The sequence below is a fragment of the Acinonyx jubatus genome, chromosome B4, assembly GCF_027475565.1.
Source record: "Acinonyx jubatus isolate Ajub_Pintada_27869175 chromosome B4, VMU_Ajub_asm_v1.0, whole genome shotgun sequence".
In the NCBI taxonomy this organism is placed as follows: Eukaryota; Metazoa; Chordata; class Mammalia; order Carnivora; family Felidae; genus Acinonyx; species Acinonyx jubatus.
Window position 1 is genome coordinate 47132865 of NC_069387.1, and position 19521 is coordinate 47152385.

Here is a 19521-nt window from a genome sequence, read left to right on the forward strand (position 1 = left end):
GACTTTACTGTAGCAATTGCAGCTACAGTATTTGTATTGTATTGTATTGTATTGTATTGTATTGTATTATCCTAGCTGATGAATGAAGACAGCCATTTAAACTGAGACTTCTTTTTTCTTTCTATAGTATCTTCAACCAATCTTGTCACTCCTCCAACAGTTGTCAGTAGTCAACCTAAGTTGCAGACTCCAGTTACTTCGGGTTCTCTGACAGCAACGTCAGTTCTTCCTGCACCCAACACAGCTACAGTAGTTGCTACTACTCAGGTGCCTAGTGGAAATCCCCAACCTACAATCTCTTTACAACCTTTACCAGTGATTTTGCATGTACCTGTTGCGGTATCCTCCCAGCCTCAACTCCTACAGAGCCATCCAGGGACTTTAGTGACCAATCAACCGTCTGGCAACGTTGAGTTCATTTCTGTACAAAGCCCACCTACTGTGAGTGGTCTCACCAAAAATCCAGTATCCTTGCCAGCCTTGCCAAACCCCTCTAAACCAAACAATGTTCCTTCTGTGGCCAGTCCTAGTATTCAAAGGAACTCTCCTGCCAGTGCTGCAACCTTAGGAACGACACTTGCTGTACAGGCTGTTCCAACAGCACACTCTATTGTACAAGCCACAAGGACTTCTTTACCTACAGTAGGCCCATCGGGACTCTATAGTCCATCAAATAATCGAGGTCCTATACAGATGAAAATTCCAATTTCTGCTTTTAGTACTTCGTCTCCTGCAGAACAGAGCAGCACTACTACCCCAAGAATTGGTAAGTCACTATATAGGCTTACTAATAGAAATACAAGCATGTTAATGGCCTTTAGATAATTGAATATTTGTGTTTGTGGAAGTGCTATCTTTATTTGAAGAAGAAAGTAAATAGAATACCCTGGAGATTACTTTTAGTAAGTTTTTAGCTACCTAAGAAATGATGTTGTTAAAATGGTATTTGAGATACAGTTTATTTTGAATGAAAAGTTAGCATTTGTAATGTAGCTTTTAGTAATTTTTCCTAATCTGGGTGAAATTTTTCCTTTAGGCTTTGAGGCAAGCATTATGAATTTCTTTTATTATGCGTTTGGCAGGAATATCTGAATAGAACAAATTTATTTTAAAGTATCTAATTTACAGAATATACGCATATAAGAGGAAATGACAAACAACATATCTTCCCTACCCATGTGGAAAAATCCTTTGTGCATTCATCACTCTGGTCTTCTAAATTTGAACAATTTAAAAATAGGTTCTTCTCTCTAATTTATTATAAAATGTTTGACTGCTTCTTGTTTTATCTTTTATATATTTCCCCTGTGACATAGTATATGATTATGTTTGTATATGTCTGTATACTCTCCAGAATTGCAAAAAGGAGAAATGGATTTTACCTGTATTTAAAATCTGTAAAATTCTATGTCTTCCTTGTCTTTAGAAAGCACACATTTTGTATGCGTTATTGAACTTACTTATTCTTCATTTCTGGCCTCACATTTATTTCCACTATTGTAAAGTGGCTAAATGGGTAGGCATAATGTGTATAGTGAAATTGTTGTAATATCTCTTATTGATATAGTGACCATGAAATATAAGAAACATTCTAAAATACAAAATTACTTTTGTAAGTGAGATATACAAGCCTTTTGTTTTCTTTAATTTCCCATGTAGCCATTAGTAGTGTATTTGCCCTTCAAGTATATTTACTCATATAAATAGTGATTGTATTTTGTATTTCACAAGGCTGTTGAGAGAATAAATGAGTGGCTGATCAGAATTAACAGTGGACTGGAGCTAAATATCAGCTTCATACAAATTTACATCTGGGATATAAGAAGAAATCTGAAATTTTATATAAAAATGCAGTTATTAATATGAGTATTTAAAATGTAAATGCTTGCATAGTACAGTAACAGTATTTGTTACCCTATCTGCTACCACATTATTCTTTAGACACTCTAATCCATGTTTGCAGCACTGAAAGGTACTTGCTTTTTAAATGAGGTCAGTGAACAAGATTTTAAGGGGGTTACTTCATTTTTCTTTAACTTCTTTTTTTCTAATCCTTAGTATTTTTTAATATGTCAGGTAGAAGGTGATTTCTCCTAGACATTGTTTTATGTGATTTTTGAGTTTTTCCACTTTATGAAAGATTGAGCCTAAGTTGACACTTTTTAATTCATGGTCACGGGGCGCCTGGGTGGCTCAGTCGGTTAAGCGTCCAACTTCAGCCAGGTCACGATCTCGCGGTCCGTGAGTTCGAGCCCCGCGTCGGGCTCTGGGCAGATGGCTCGGAGCCTGGAGCCTGTTTCTGAATCTGTGTCTCCTCTCTCTCTGCCCCTCCCCCGTTCATGTTCTGTCTCTCTCTGTCCCAAAAATAAATAAACTTAAAAAAAAAATAAAATTAAAAATTAATTCATGGTCACAAAATAAGACAAATCCTTAAATATAGAAGTTTTCCTAAAAGACCATGGCCTGAAAAGAAATAAATAACTTAAAAGATATTGTTTAGTTTTGTGAATGCTCATACCCTAAATACTTCTACAGGTATCAGAGTTATAATTTAATTATTCTGTTTTCTTAAAATATTTATGAACATTTGTTGACACAAAGGGTATATGTTTCCCAAAATTACCTAGCTAAGGTATTCTATTAGTCATAGTAAGTGTCAGTTTGTTTCATATTCATTTAATGACTTGACTGTTCTTAATTGTTTTGTATGTAAAACTAATAATTTTCACAATCATTTTTAATCAGTACATCATTCTACTTATGTGATAATATACATTTATACTTACACTTAAAATTAATTTTTTAACATATATTTATTTAACACATTTTATGTACTTTATTGTATAAATTATTTTAAGGCGATCATTGTTTCAAGTTCTATTTAGAGTGCTTACCTACATTTGAAAGTAACTTATTGGATATTAACCATAAATGTGAATGATAAGCTTTCTTTGCATACTGTTCATAATGTTAATTAGAATGAGATCTGATGTGGCACGCCTGGGTGGCTCAGTCAGTTAAGCGTCCGACTTCAGCTCAGGTCATGATCTGACGGTTGGTGGGTTCAAGCACCGCATCGGGCTCTGTGCTGACAGCTCAGAGCCTGGAGCCTGCTTCAGATTCTCCGTCTCCTTCTCTTTCTGCCCTCCCCCACTTGCTCTCTGTCTCCCTCTGTCTCAAAAATACATAAACATTAAAAAAACAAAAGAATGACATCCGATGCAATGATATATTTTTTTATCATGCAAAATTTTAGAGGTGCCATCAATGACATTAAAGTAGGCCTTTAGCTATTTAGGCTTCCCAAAACCTAAACTGAAGCCATATGGCAAATTTTGGCCGAATATGAAGGTTGAAGCCAACTTTTAATACATTTGTAGTATGCTAAATATATTAGTTCTATAATTAAAACACTTTAAGTCTTATACTTATGTAGGTATTATTGATTTAATGAGAACATAAGCTATCCAACTAGAATGCATGAATTTGTATTTTATTATAGTTCATGTCCCCTTATGTATTAAGTCAGTATTTTCTGTTTCTATAGTAAAGTAAAAATCATCCTAAAGACTGCTAGGAGATTTAGGGTATAAGTTGTAGTTAATATTATTTATTCATGAAATATTGAATACCTATAACTCTTCTAAAATCCTGCAGGCACACAGAAATGTACAAAATAGTTCCTATTCTCACCAAACTCACAATTAAATAGGGAACCTTGCCATTAAATAAGTAATTAACTATAAATGTGATGAATGTTAAGATATGAGGTTCCTGTGAGAGGATGTGGGAGATCTGGAAAAGGTATGTGATAATATATGGAAAGGTGATAGGCAGAGGAATTAAAGGATTTTTGCAGAGGAGTGTGACATCCCTGAACACTGGCTGCAATAAGAAGAATGCTTTGGCGAGGATAAAAGTAGGGTTAGAGAGACCAGTTAGGAAGCTGTGGTAGTAATTCAGATGAGAGATGGTGTTGTGAAAATGATTTAAAAGTTTTGCATTCAATTCATTTTAATACACCAAATATCCAGCACCTAATAAGGAATACTACTAATTGGCACTTCTGTAAAAACCCTTTTATGACTTCAGTAAAAATACAGTGTTGGTTAAATATGACATCATCTTTTAAGAATAGTAAAATAGAGAGGCTTCCCAAATGATAGACAGATTTTAAGGTACAATTTCTAATTTCTCACCCTGACCAGTTTTATTGATAGATTTACAGTCATCTGAAGTAGATATTATAAGTGAAATGGTAAACTGTTACATTAAGAATCAAAAAAGTCTACAATAAAGGCACAGGGAATATTAATTAAAAACCTAGATTAAGGAAGATTATTACAGTTATGGGAATAAAATCCTTCTAAGCCCAAATGAATATATTCTAACATTATATATAAAAAACTTTGGTGGTAAATCACTGATGTTTTGTAATGTCATCAGTGTATATTAATACTCGGCCATGTAGGATCAGTAAAATGGAATTTGTTTTTTACTAAGTAATATTTCAGGAACTTCACAGTCCAGAAAAGATGCTGATGCATTATAAATGAAGTACTTTTAAGATATTTTTTTAAAAAAATAAGGAATATATTAATATATTCTTCCTACAAGAAAACTAAGATAATTTAAAGAGGGTAGGGAGAAATTATAAGGGCCTCCTTTTTACTTCTGTAGCCTGGAAAACCCTCTTTTAATAGGTAGATGTTTATCCAAAATTTTTTGACATACAGGTGTGTGTGTGTGTGTATGTGTGTATTTTATATATAATGAAATACATAGTACTGTTTCCTTTTAGCATAAATAATTTACTTTATATGTGTTCTGATGATTTGAAATGAAAGAATTCCCATACTTTAACCAAGAATATTACTATCTACAGAAAGCAAGGATAAGAATTTTTCAGCATTGGAAATTCACCACATTACCAAAGAGGAAAAGCTAAATAATTACCTCAGTAGATGCTAAAGACATTTGATAAAGTTTAATACCTTCTCTTTAGAAGTTGAGTCAGAAAACCATACTTGATTGATTTTCTCTGCTGTTCTAGAAGTAACTTTTGTGTGTATGTATGCATGTGTATCACAAACTCAATGTAAGTTAATTGAAAAATGACTAAAGAAAAATCTGATTTAACTACTGAGATTATGCATGTGAATTTTCTCAGAATCCTCGTGTAATGATTTTGCTAATGAATTTATTATACTTTTTGCCATGTCATTAAATCTTTTTCTCCAAAGATATATAGTATGGAAAAATTGTATTTTATTTAACCATTTACTTATGTGAGGATGTTTAAGTTGTACGTATCCTAAATTATTTCCAAAGATATTCCCTAGGATAGAATTAAATATTCTGGGCAATGGGTATGTGAAAATTTTTTCTCTATTGTAAATTTGCTCTTTTGAAAGTTACTGTAGCAGTAGTCTATGAGAGAGTTCATTTGCATATATGACATGTTGACAGAAAAAAAATAATTGGAGAAAGTTACATGAATTGTTGCATATAAAACAACCAACCCTTTTATGTTCTGTAGGTGCTTTTAAAATGGCTTTTTTTTTTTTTGACTCCTCAGAAAACCAGACAAACAAAACAATAGATGCTTCTGTTAATAAGAAAGCAGCTGATAGCACATCACAGGTAAGATTTTTTCCTTCTATTTCAAAGTAAAATTCCAGTTATAGTCCTCAGGGATAATGGATTTCCATCAATTTTTTTTTTTTTTTAACGTTTATTTATTTTTTGAGACAGAGGGAGACAGAGCATGAACGGGGAGGGTCAGAGAGAGGGAGACACAGAATCTGAAACAGGCTCCGGGCTCCGAGCTGTCAGCACAGAGCCTGACGCGGGGCTTGAGCTCACGGACCGCGAGATCATGACCTGAGTGGAAGTCGGCCGCTTAACCGACTGAGCCACCCAGGCGCCCCTCCATCAATATTTTTTAATACAATGAAAATTATTCTAAGTTAATCATACTTTTCAGACCTAGAATTTCTGTTTTTGTATTTCAGTTTCTACTTTTGAGATTGCTTACTTGTGCATTCATTAATATTGTATTTTCCTTCATTTCTTTGAACTTTTTTTTTTTTTAGGGAGGAGGGAGGGAGGGGGAGAGAGAATCCCAAGCAGGCTCCACACTCAGCACAGAGCTTGATGTGGGGCTTGATCTCACAACCCTGAGATCATGACCTGAGCCAAAATCAAGAGCTGGTTGCTCAACCAACTGAGCCACCCAGCAACCCCTCTTTCAACCTATTTTTTAAAGCTGCTTTTAAGCCTTTGCTGAATTCAACATCTGGTTCTACTTGGACTTATTTTCTGTTGACTGTCTTTTGTCTTTAGTTGGGTTCTTTTTTACTGGGCTTTGCATGGATAGTAATTTTTGATAAATTTAAAATTTAGAAAATTTTGAAAAGTGGACCTTATAAAATACACTGCAGCAAGTGGATTCTGTTACATTCTTTAAGGATTTAAGAACTTTTAGTTTTGGATTTTAGATTGTGGTGTGTGTTGACAAGTCATTTTCAATGAAGTCATCATCATAGAAAGATTTAGAATTACATCATTACCTTCGGATTGGGCCTGAAGTTTTTAATGTCAAGGCATTGTTTCCTTTAATTTTGTGAAGTCTGAGTTTTGCAGTTTTTAAAAACCTTAATCATTTGGAGCTGATCTCAGTATGGTATAAAGTAATTATGATTAGCATTTGTTACACAGCACGTGTTATGCCTAGTGTTAAGCTCTTTCTATGCATATTTGGATTAGTCCTCATAACAGATCGCATATCCATACTTTGGAAATTGAGGATATTACCTTTTAACATAAATTTACATAGCTAATATGTGTTGGAACTAAAAGATGCCATCGGTCTTTTTGACTCAAAGATACTGGTTCTTTAGGTCTGTGTTGTACTACTTTCCTTTTTTGTTGCTATTGTGGAGTTAAAAAGAATTGTTTTAATTGCATTTCTAATGATTTGGGACAATGGGTTGACTTTGGTCAAATTGGATGTCAGTTAATAGTATAGCACACCATATCTTATCCTACCATGTAAAATTTTTAGGGAAGAAACATAGGTCATTTTGTGTAACTTAATTCTAGCTTTGAAGTTGCTTTTGGCACTTTGGTGAATTAATATTGGTATTAATATTAGTGTAGTAAATAATATTAATGTAAGGTTTGTAGAATTCATCAACATTTTAAATGTTGGAAAATATAGTGTTTGTGTTTAATCACTTACCAGTTAAAGTACCTAATCACTTTAATAGCTCTATGGAATTGACAGATTTAGAGAAAAAAAAAAACAACAACTTGTAGAATTTCTTGTGAGAATGTTTCACAATTATTTTTTATATGACACATGTTATGAGTATTCAGGGATCATTTATCTGACAAACTTTTTTTTTCAGGTAGTGCCTTTTAGGGGGGGTCCAGATTGAACCAGGCTACTCCTTTATTCTTGTTGCCCCTTAGTATTTTAGTTTTCCTCTATGTCTGCTAGAGTTTCCTTTGCAAAATACAGAAATTTTGTTTTTCAGAGTGGAAAAGCCACAGGCAGTGATTCGGGTGGTGTCATTGATCTCACAATGGATGATGAAGAGAGTGGAGCTTCACAAGGTACTTATAAGTAATGGTACCAGTACCAAGGAATGCTTTGTAGCATTTTTTTCTCTTAATTCAGTATGATAATCAGTGAAGACAGATATCTACAGCATTATGCTTGATATATTTGTATCTATGTTAGAGAGTTTTTTATATTAGAATTTAAAAATTGAAATCTAATCTTGATGAATATGAACAAAGCATAGAGAAAAACAGAGCAGTTAAGAGACTGTTTAACTTCTAGAACACTCCTCTTTTTATATGTTATTTCACTTGATCTTTGCAGTAACCGTATAATGCCTATTTTATAGTTGAGAGTAGATTCAAAGAGAACAAGTCAGAGTCAATTAGGGAGCTGGGGATCAAACCCATGTCCTCTGACTCTAAATTAAGTGTTCTTTCTGCATATGTATGTGTGTGCACACATGCACATTCAGGTGCCCTTTAATGTAGGTACTATCACGTGTGTATACATTTAATTCTGGTTATTTGAATTAATTTTCTTTATTTAGTATTATATAAACAAAAATGAAGGTGATGTTAAAAACCTGCACACCAAATTCTTCAATATTATTTTGAGTTACAGTATTTAGAAATTACAACCAATATTCTTAGTTATTCTTCTCCAATGTTAATAGGTAATCTGAATAAAAAGTTCAGTAATTAAATATACTTGGAGAAATGCTGAATGAAACAAAATTGTATGGTTTTTTTTTCCTTTTATACAGACTTCTCTAAGCTTTTCTATGCTAATCTATAATTTTTCCAAGAGAAATTCAAGATATAAAGTATTTCTCAAACTTACTTGCACAACTATTCACAGACATATCTGCGAAACTGTGTGGTGATAATTATATAATGCATATGGAAAAACTAAGATAAGGTAGTCGGCTAATTGTTATGTTAAAGACATTAAATTTAAAAATCACCTAAAGTTTAAATATTTTAGGGAATAAGATTCATTGGTTTTAGGAAAACAAGCTGATTATGTGATAGGAAGTCAATTTTTTTGTATAACTGATGTAAAATTGGAAGATTTATGCCATCATTTGTCAGAATTGAATTCATACCACTATGATTATTGTTTACATAAAAGGTTTCAAATTATTTGCATTGATTTTTCTTTTTTTTATTTATTTTTTATTTTTTTTATTAAAAAAATTTTTTTTTCAACATTTTTATTTATTTTTGGGACAGAGAGAGACAGAGCATGAACGGGGGAGGGGCAGAGAGAGAGGGAGACACAGAATCGGAAACAGGCTCCAGGCTCTGAGCCATCAGCCCAGAGCCCGACGCGGGGCTCGAACTCACAGACCGCAAGATCGTGACCTGGCTGAAGTCGGACGCTCAACCGACTGTGCCACCCAGGCGCCCCTTTTTTTTAATTTTTATAGACAAGTCTAAATATAATGAATCCCTAGAGGACAAAATAAATACTTGTTATTTTTTAGAGGACACAGTTAGGGCTGATTCTAAAAGTTTTCAGTGCTCTGACTGCTCCCTTTCTAGCATCGCTGCCTCATGGTGCCTTTTCCTATGGCCCCAGCTTTGCACCTTAAATTTTTCCATTGTACCGTCCTCCCTCCATCAGGACCCAATTAACATAGCTACAGCCTTAAATTTTATTTACATTTTAGTGCAGAATTCCTTAGGACAGAAATCAATGGGGATCATTTTGGATAGAGGGCTTTTGGTTATACTCTTTACATTATGCCATATAGTGGTTACCTAGTATTTAAGGCTTGTTCTGAGATGCAAACATTTATTCCATAGGCTATATAAGACTTTTTTTGAGATTAGACACTATGTGTATCTTATTTTAAAGACTGGGTAGTGTAAATAAGCAACCATCTGTCTTATCAAACAAAAGAACCTAAACAACAGTAATTGGAGTTCAAGATTGCTGGTGAAAAGCTCATTGATTTATAGGTATTTGTTTAGGAGATTGTCCTTGATAATAGATACATAGATATATATGAATTAGGAAATGAAATTACTCTGATTGACATGATATTTTATTGAGTTCAAAAATAGTATTCATTCATAAAAAAATGTAAGATTATATCTCTGTAAATGTGAATTAGAAGATGTGATAGAACCAACAGTGAATTATTTAAGGTTGTGATGTGGTGTTTCAACCTAGCAAATATACACATAATTAAATTGGAAATAAATTGTTTTCTTAGTGGTAATTGTAACTGAGGGGCAAGCAAACACAAAATTCACAAATACGAGAAGAACCTGTATTTCTGATTTTTTTTTCTATCAGTAATCACAATGTCTCACTTTTAATTAATAGACCCGAAAAAGCTAAATCATACCCCTGTGTCAACCGTGGGTTCTTCTCAGCCTGTGTCTCGACCATTGCAACCCATCCAGCCAGCACCACCTCTTCAACCATCTGGGGTGCCAACAAGTGGACCATCACAGACAACCATACATTTACTACCTACAGGTAGACTTGCTGAATCATTGAGTTGAAGCTTTTAGTTTTGCCTCCAGTGAAATACGACTATGGAATTAAGTGGAAAGAATAGACAGGAGATTAAGGATAATTTTCTGTTATTTTGAAGACAGTGCATCTTTTTGAATGGAGTATAACTTAGTTTTGCTGACCATCTTAAGTAATGGCACTGATACGGAGTGGTTATAAAGAAGAAAAATTGTATATGTCTTTGTCATCTGCCACTGTAAGCAGCAGAAATGAATATAGTTTCTCTGGAAGGGATGGGTGTAATGATTTGTTCTGGTTATGACCTTGAAGTAATAAGTGACTGATGAAATAAGAAATTTTAAATGATTCTTAACTTGAACTAGTTTTAACTGGCCTAACACTATCATTGGGAGATACATACTAATATTTTACTGACTGCCTTTCCAGAAGTTATAAATCTGACATTTTCAAGATGTACCCTAGATCTCCTAAACTGTTTGAAAGCCAATCAAGACGGTTTGCCTTTTTTTTATAAAATGGCCCATCATTAAAGATTTATCTGCAAAATACTTAAATAAGGACTTTTCTTGTTAAGGAAAACATTGAGTTCACATGGAATTTTATCTAGTGAAATCCAAGTGTAAGTCATGAATTTAGATAACTTAGAAGAAATCTCAATTATGCAAACAAATCATATGTAGTATAGAAAATAAAATGGGTAATAAAGAGATGAAGAGATAAGCATTCCTCCTTGTATACTTTCTTCCCCTTTCTCAAAGCTCACATTGAAAGTTCAGATATGTAAAGACTAAAGACTTTAGTAAGTAAGCCATTAGTAAAGAAAACCTTTTTATCTTTGTCATATCCACTGTTTACCTACAAATTTATTTTATTATAGAATGCATTTTTCCATATAAAAGTAGATTTATTATTTTTATTATATAGTTAATGTGTGATCATTTGTAAAATGTGATAGTAATTCAGAGAGTTATTAACAAGAAAATGTTAACTTCTAAAGTAATTATTATAGTTCCATGCTGTCGGTGAACATTTAGGACTTTTTTGATAGATATATGTTAATATCACTCAAGGTATGAATGTTCTTTGGAACATAGATTAGGAGGAATGCTGGAGTAGAGAAGGAAGAATTCTGTATTTTAATTGATGTTTTATTGTTTTGAATAAGAGATGGCTCAGTTCACCTAAAGAAAATGTCAGTAACAATAGCTAGCCAGTTTCGTGAACTGTGAGTATACAGTTACTCTTGGGTTTATGCCATTAGCAGAAAGCCTAAAGGGGCCCAAATCCCACTCTACTAGGAATAATTAAACATTAAGGAGTGAAAATTTGCTGTTTTAAGTCACTCCCTTAAGATCATGCTCTTAAGTCTTTATCTTCACGTGCTTATTACCTAGTCAAACAAGAGTGGGAAAGGCATTGGGCATGGTTGAGGCAGCCTTTTCTTCTGAAGCTTGGACTGTAATAATAGTGTTCTTAATTTTGGTTGGCTTTACTACTTTTATCTTTCAAGATTACAAAAAGAGACTGTTATCTGTATTTCTGTCTTTATTATAGTTAATTAGATTTTGTACAGCATTCATTACAATTAATACTGTTTAGTTAACATAGAACTTAACTGCATTTTGATATGTTTTCTCTGCTTTTCATTAGCTCCAACCACCGTGAATGTAACACATCGTCCAGTAACTCAGGTGACCACAAGACTCCCTGTACCGAGAGCGCCTGCAAACCACCAAGTGGTTTATACAACTCTCCCAGCACCACCAGCTCAGGCTCCCCTGCGAGGAACTGTTATGCAGGCTCCTGCTGTTCGGCAGGTCAATCCCCAAAACAGTAAGAGACTCTTTTCTTGTGTAGGGCCCCAAGTTATATGTAGTTCTTTAGCATTTAGTTGGCTTGTATTGACATTAGATTTGAGAAAAAATGCTTATAATATCATAACAAAACTAATATTAAGTTTTTCTTCCCTTTGGAGACTTAACCAGAAAAATTGGATGTGTATATTATATGATTTGTGCTCCAGGTGTTGTCTTCAATTTACCTGTATTTATGGCTTATACTCTCAAAATACTCTGTTTGATACTGGTCTGTACTCTGTTAAGAGATACATTGCCTGATTAAAGTGGGAATGATCAATTGTGGCTTGGCCCAGATAATGGAAATAATGGTAAAGAATAGCTTCCAATGAGAGAGTCTTAAAGATATGGAAGGTGGCTGAGAAGTAAAAGATCAGAAAATGTTAAAGGAAATCTATTGTTTGCGTGCACATGCACACACACACGTGTTTATATACATATATACATACAGATACATATTTTATATATATATTATATTTGGTAGTAAAATATATTGTGCATATAGAGGTTTATATACAAAGCATATGTAAAGTTTATTATTATTTTTTTAATGTTTTTATTTTATTTTTCAGAGAGAGAGAGAGAGTATGAGCAGGGAAGGTGCAGAGAGAGGGGGCTGCAGAGGATCCAAAGCAGGCTCTGTGCTAACAGCAGCGAGCCAGATGCAGGACTCAAACTCATGAACCATGAGGTCATGACCTGAGCCAAAGTTGGACGCTCAACTGACTGAACCACCCAGGCTTCCCAAAAAAGCAGCTTTATAAAATTTAATAACATGGGCATTTTTAAATGCTTTTTAAAGAAACTGTCATTATTATGTGATGATTTCCAGGAGAAAATAAACTCGGCAGAGTTTCTGGTTCACAGTTTGGCTTCAGTTTTCTCCAGCTTACAAGAGCTTTTTTCTGGGAAATCAGTACGGTCATGAATGAGTTCTGGGAAACTGCGTTCACCATAGTCAGGGTGCCAGGCAGAACTATAGGATAGGCCAGGAACTGAGTATATGGCAGGAATGTGGTCCAGGCAGTAGGCAACTAAATTGTCTAACAGATATATTCAGAACAGTTCATCCTAAAGCAACAGAATGCACATTCTTTTTGAGTGCTCATGGAACGTTCTCCAGAATAGATCACATACTGGGTCACAAATCAGGCCTCAGCTAATGACTCAACCAATGTCTTAGATCACACTATGCATATTTTCAGGCTACAATGCTATGAAACTTGAAGTCGACCACAAGAAAAAATTTGGAAACACCACAAATACATAGAGGTTAAAGAACACACTACTAAAGAATGAATGGGATAAACAGGAAATTAAAGAAGAAAAAAAATGCATGGAAGCAAATGAAAATGAAAGCACTACAGTCTAGAACCTTTGAGATGCAGCAAAAGTGGACGTAAGAGGGAAGTGCATAGCAATACAGGTCCACCTCAAGAAATAAGAAGTCTCAAATACACAACCTAACCTTATACCTAAAGGAGCTAGAAAAGGAACAGCAAATAAAGCCTAAAGGCAGCAGGAGAAAGGAACTAATAAAGATTATGGTAGAAATAAGTTATAGAGAAATAACAAGAAAAAAACTTCAGTAGAACAGATCAACAAAACTAAGAGCTGGTTCTTTGAAAGAATTAATAAAATTGTTAAACCCCTAGCCAGACTTACCAAAAAGAAAAGAGAAAGGACCCAAATAAATAAAATCACAAATGAAAGAGGAGAGATCACAACCAACAACACAGAAATACAATTATAAGATAATATGAAAAATCATATGCCAACAAACTGAGCAATCTGGAAGAAAGGGACAAAGCTCACAAACTACCAAAACTGAAACAGGAAGAAACAGAAAATTTGAACAGACCCATAACCAGCAAAGAAGTTGAATAACTAAACAAAAGTCTCCTAACAAACAAGAGTCCTGGGCCAGATGGCTTCCCAGGGGAATTCTTCCAGACATTTAAAGAAAAGTTAAAAGAAAAGTTAAAGAAAAGTTACCTATTCTTCTCAAACTGTTCCAAAAAATAGAAATGGAAGGAAAACCTCCAAACTTGTTCTACAAGGCCACTATTACCTTGATTCCAAAACCAGACAAAGACTTCACTGAAAAAGAAAACTATAGGCAATATCCCTGGTTAACATGGATGTAAAAGTTCTCAATAAGATACTAGCAAATTGAATGCAACAGTACATTAAAAGAATCATTCACCACAATCAAGTGGGATTTATTCCTGAGCTGCAAGGGTGGGGGTGGTTCAATATTTGCAAATCAATGTGATATACCACTTTAATGAAAGAAAGGAGGGGCACCTGGGTGGCTCAGTCGGTTAAGCATCCGACTTCGGCTCAGGTCATGATCTCCCAGTTCATGAGTTCAGGCCCTGCATGGGGCTCTGTGTTGACGGCTCGGAGCCTGGAGCCTGCTTCGGATTCTGTGTCTCCTTCTTTCTCTGCCCCTCCTCTGCTCACACTCTGTCTCTCTGTCTCTCAAAAATGAATAAAACATTTTAAAAAAGAAAAGAAAGGATAAGAACCACACGATCCTGTCAATAGATGCAGAAAAAGCATTTGACAAAATACAGCATCCATTCTTAATAAAAACCCTCAACAGAGCAGGGATCGAGGGAACATACCTCAATATCAACAAAAGGCCCACAGCTAATACTATTCTCTATGGTCAGGAAAAAGACATGGGTTTCACTCTCACAAAAAGAAATAAAGGACATCTAAATTGGCAAGGAAGAAGTCCAAATTTCACTATTTGCAGACACCATGATACTCTATGTAGAAAACCCAAAAGACTACACCAAAAAAATGTTAGAACTGATACATGAATTCAGTAGTCACAGGATATAAAATTGCTGTATGGAAACCTGTTGCATTTCTATACACGAATAATGAAGAAGCAGAAAGATAAATCAAGGAATCAATCCCATTTGCAACTGTACCAAAACCCACAAGATACCTAGGAATAAACCTAACTAAAGAGGTAAAACATCTGTACTCTGAAAACTGTAGAACACTTATGAAAGAAATTGAAGGGGACACAAAGAAATGGGAAAACATTCCATGCTCGTGGATTGGAAGAATGTCTATACTACTCAAAGCACTCTACACATTTAATGCAATCCCTATCAAAATACCATCAGCATTTTTCACAGAGCTAGAGCAAACAATCGTAAAATTTGTATGGAATCACAAAAGACCCTAAAGGGCCAAAGCAGTCTTGAAAAAGAAAAGCTAAACTGAAGGCATCACAATTCTGGACTTCAAGCTATATCACAAAGCTGTAGTCCTCAAGACAGGGTGGTGCTAGCACAAAAACAGACACATTGGTCAATGGAATATAATAGAAAACCCAGAAATGGACCCACAACTATATATGGTCAACTAATACTTGACAAAGCAGGAAAGACTATCCAATGGAAAAAAGACAGTCTTTTCAACAAATGGTGTTCAGAAAACTGGATAGCTACATGCAGAAGAATGAAACTGGATCACTTTCTTACACCACACACAAAAATAAATTCAAAATGGATCAAAGACCTGAGTATGAGACAGGAAGCCATCAAAATCCTAGAGGAGAAGACAGGCAGCAAACCTCTTTGGCCTCAGCCATGGCAACTTCTTACAGATACGTTTCTGGAGGCAGTAGAAACAAAAGCAAAGATGAACTATTGGGACTTCATCAAGATAAAAAGCTTCTGCACAGCAAAGGAAACAATTGACAAAACTAAAAGGCAGCCTACAGAATAGAATATACTTGCAAATGACGTATCTGATAAGGGTTAGTATCCAGGGGCGCCTGGGTGGCTCAGTTGGTTAAGCATCCGACTCTTAGCTCAGTTCAGATCTTGATGTCAGGGTTGTATAATCAAGCCCTGTGTCGGGTCCACACTGGGTATGAAGCCTACTTTTAAAAAAAAAAAAAAAGGTTAGTATCCAAAATCTATAAGAGCTTACCAAACTCACCACCCCAAAACAAATAATCTAGTTAAGAAATGGGCAGAAGGCTTGAACAGACCTTTTTCCCAAAAAGACATCCAGGTGGCCAACAGACAACATGAAAAGATGCTCATCATCACTCATCAAAACTAGGATTAGATAGCACCTCATACCTGTTAACAACAAATATCGATAAGGATGTGGAAAAGGGGGAACCTTCTTACACTGTTGGTGGGAATGCAGACTGGTACGTCTACTCTGGAAAACAGTATGGAGGTTCCTCAAAAAGTTAAAAATAGAACTACCGTACAACCAAGCAATTGTACTACTAGATATTTACCCAAAGGATATAAACATACTGATTTGAAGGGGTACCTACACCAATATTGATATTATTGGTTATCAATAGTAGCCAATTTGGCTATCAACAATAGCCAAACAGTGGAGAAGCCCAAATGTCCATCTGCTGATGAAAGGACAAAGAAGATGTGGTGTACGTGTGTGTGTACACACACACAAACACACACACACACACACACTGGAATATTACTCAGCCATCAAAAATAATGGAATCTTGCCATTTGCAGCAACATGGATGGAACTAGAGTGTATTATGCTAAGTGAAATAAGTCCAAGACAATTACCATATGATTTCACTCATGGAATTTAAGAAACAAAATGATTTACATATAGGGGAAGGGAAGAAAAGAGAGAGAGGCAAACCATAAGAGACTCTTAACTATATAGAGAACAAACTAAGGATTCCTGGAGGGGAGGTGGGTGGAGGATGGGCTAAATAGGTAAAGGGTATTAAGGAGGGCACTTGTTGTTATGAGCACTGGCTGTTATCTGTAAGTGATGAGTCACTAAATTCTATTCCCGAATCCAATATTATACTGTATATTAACTAACTAGAATTTAAGTAAATGCTGAAAAAAATAGTCTGCTTCTGTTACCATAATATATGTCAAAATAGTTTTCTGTTCAGTGAATTGAGTATCCTCAGCTGTTCAGCATGGCATGGACAGAAAGTGAGGGACCTCATTAATATACATCAGGGATAACTTACAGTTGAGATTTCTGTCCTAGTTGAAAAGATGAGATAGCAGAGATATTTTTGAAGACAGCTTCAATTTGTCTGCCATTAGAGTTGCACTGCTCCGTTCTCGCTTTGCCTTCTACATGTGATGTGTGACTGTGTTCTACTATTCTAGGATTTTTTCTCATAGTCCTCTTGGTAGGGATTCCATTTATTTTTCTCTTGTGTTACATCTCCTGTTTCCTGTATCTCCCATTTTCCTCCTTCTTGATTTTCTCTCTCATAATTGGTGGCACACGTCTTCGAAGGATAACTTGAGAAAGTAGTTTTTTTGATTGCTTGCATATGGGAGAATTTCTTTCTCTTCATGTTCAATTAATTCTTCAGTTGAGTATAGGTTTCTAGGTTAGAAATGTTTTTCCTTCCAAATTCTATAAACAACACTTTGCTGACTTCAAGTGTTTAGTCAGCGTTTTACCAGATTTAGAATAGATTTCTAGTTTTATAAAAGCCTTAATTTTGTTCTGTAGGTGTCACAGTTCGAGTGCCTCAAGCAACTACATATGTTGTAAACAATGGACTAACCCTGGGATCAACAGGACCTCAGCTCACAGTGCATCACCGACCACCACAAGTGCATACTGTAAGTGTCGATGTCATATTTCCAAAATGTTTATCTGTAGACCTGTCAAATATTATTGTAGTTCGCATTTATTCTTCAGGCAACAGAAGTTAATTTAAGAATATAGATCTTACCATTATGAACAAATTTTCTTAGGGATGTTGGTCATCAAGGATCATTGATTCTGCTTGTGGTGGTGTAAGTGTATAAGAAGAGTCCACAGCTGGTATGTGTGAAGTGAAATAGAGCATTAAAAATTTTTTTTTATGTTTTTTAATTTATTTTTGAGAGAGAGAGAGAGAAAGCATAGGAGGGACAGAGAGAGAGAGAAGGAGACACAGAATCCGAAGCAGGCTCCAGGCTCTGAGCTGTCAGCACAGAGCCCGACGCGGGGCTTGAACCCATGAACCATGAGATCATGACCTGAGCCGAAGTCGGACGCTTAACCGACTGAGTCACCCAGGCACCCCTGAAATAGAGCATTTTAAGCTCATGGTTAGGGGTGCCCAGGTGGCTCAGTCAGTTAAGCGTCTGACTTCAGCTCAGGTCATGATCTTGCGGTTCCTGAGTTTGAGCCCCACATCAGGACTCTGTGCTGACAGTGCGGAGCCTGGAGCCTGCTTCAGATTCTGTTTCTCCCTCTCTCTCCCCTCCCCCCACATGCGTTCTTCTCTCTCTCTCTCTCTAAAAAGTAAATAAACATTAAAATAAAATTTTTAGGGGCGCCTGGGTGGCTCAGTCGGTTGGGTGTCCAGCTTTGGCTCAGGTCATGATCTCATGGTCCGTGAGTTCAAGCCCCATGTCAGGCTCTGTTCTGTGCTGACAGCTCGGAGCCTGGAGTATGTTTCAGCTTCTGTGTCTCCCTCTCTACCCCTCCCCTGCTTGTGCTCTGTCTCTGTCTCTCTCAAAAATAAATAACATTTAAAAAATAAAAAAAATAAAATAAAATATTTAAAAAACCTCATGGTTAAATTGAAAAGAGTATTTTTGAGTGTTTAAAGAGTATTTTAAAAAGTATTTTTTCTAACTTATTTTTTTCCTCAGAACCTTATATCAGTTCTAACTGGTATATTGCCATCGCTTTATTGTTTTTTATTAATCCAGTGACATTGGGAATTCATTTATTAAGAGATGACATGGATCAAAGATGTCTCCTTAGATTTAGGCTCCAAAACAATGTCACAATCTTCCGTGACATGATTAGAACAGCATTTGGTATGGTACACCATGTAAATGGACATGTGGGCTTTATGAGAAGGGAGGAGATTGAGGCTTCATATCACTTTTCACCCAAGTGTCCTTTTTTAAGTATACATAATAACAGCTAGCATTTCTTGAGCACCTCCTCTGTGCCAGGCACTGTTAATATACTTGGTCCTCACTCAGCAATCCTTTAGGACTCTTCTCTCCTTTTTTATGCTTTATTATAGATAGGGCAGCTAATGCATAAAGATGTTGAATAACCAACCCAAGGTCATAACTCATGAAAACCCGTGCATTCCAGCGTTAGAACCTATCCTCTTAACAGCTGTTATTTTTACTATTCTACTACAATGAAAAAATTAATGTTAACAGAGCACTAACTGTATACCAGGAGCTCTACCAAGCACTTTACATGTATTATTTTATTTAACAACCCTAGGTGTATTATTATTCTCCTTTGATAGGAAAGGGTACAGTGTCACAAAGATGTTAAGTGGTTACTTAGGTTACTCAGGGTCGTTACCCAAACTAATGTCAGAGCCATTTTAACTAAGGTTGTCTGATCCCAGCACCTGCAGTGTGTTTTCAGTGTTTCAAATCTGGCCCTGTTAGGATATGTGGTAAATATACCATTACTGTTGTTTGCAGCTACAAATAACTTCTTTCATTCCATGTTTCTTCAGAAACTATATAGTAAATATCTCTAATACCTTATAGTTTGCAAATTTGATGACCCATCAAGAGCTTTTTTTTGGTCAAGAACATTTTTTAAAAACCAGGAGCCCATGGGGTGCCTGGG

General features: G+C 35.4%; 1 protein-coding gene across 4 annotated transcripts in view; it reads left to right on the forward strand.

The window, feature by feature from the left end:
• Nucleotides 1-19521, forward strand: part of ATF7IP (activating transcription factor 7 interacting protein) — a 122500-nt gene that overhangs the window by 95983 nt on the left and 6996 nt on the right. For 3 of the 4 annotated variants that reach the window (XM_027035611.2, XM_027035610.2, XM_027035612.2), the window contains exons 9-14: nt 128-766; nt 5579-5643; nt 7542-7620; nt 9905-10060; nt 11711-11893; nt 17428-17540. In XM_027035611.2, coding sequence (XP_026891412.1) covers nt 128-766; nt 5579-5643; nt 7542-7620; nt 9905-10060; nt 11711-11893; nt 17428-17540 — 1235 coding nt within the window. Of the gene's footprint in view, nt 1-127; nt 767-5578; nt 5644-7541; nt 7621-9904; nt 10061-11710; nt 11894-12488; nt 13883-17427; nt 17541-19521 lie in introns of those variants that run through there. The other variant, XM_053225852.1, reaches the window with a different exon arrangement.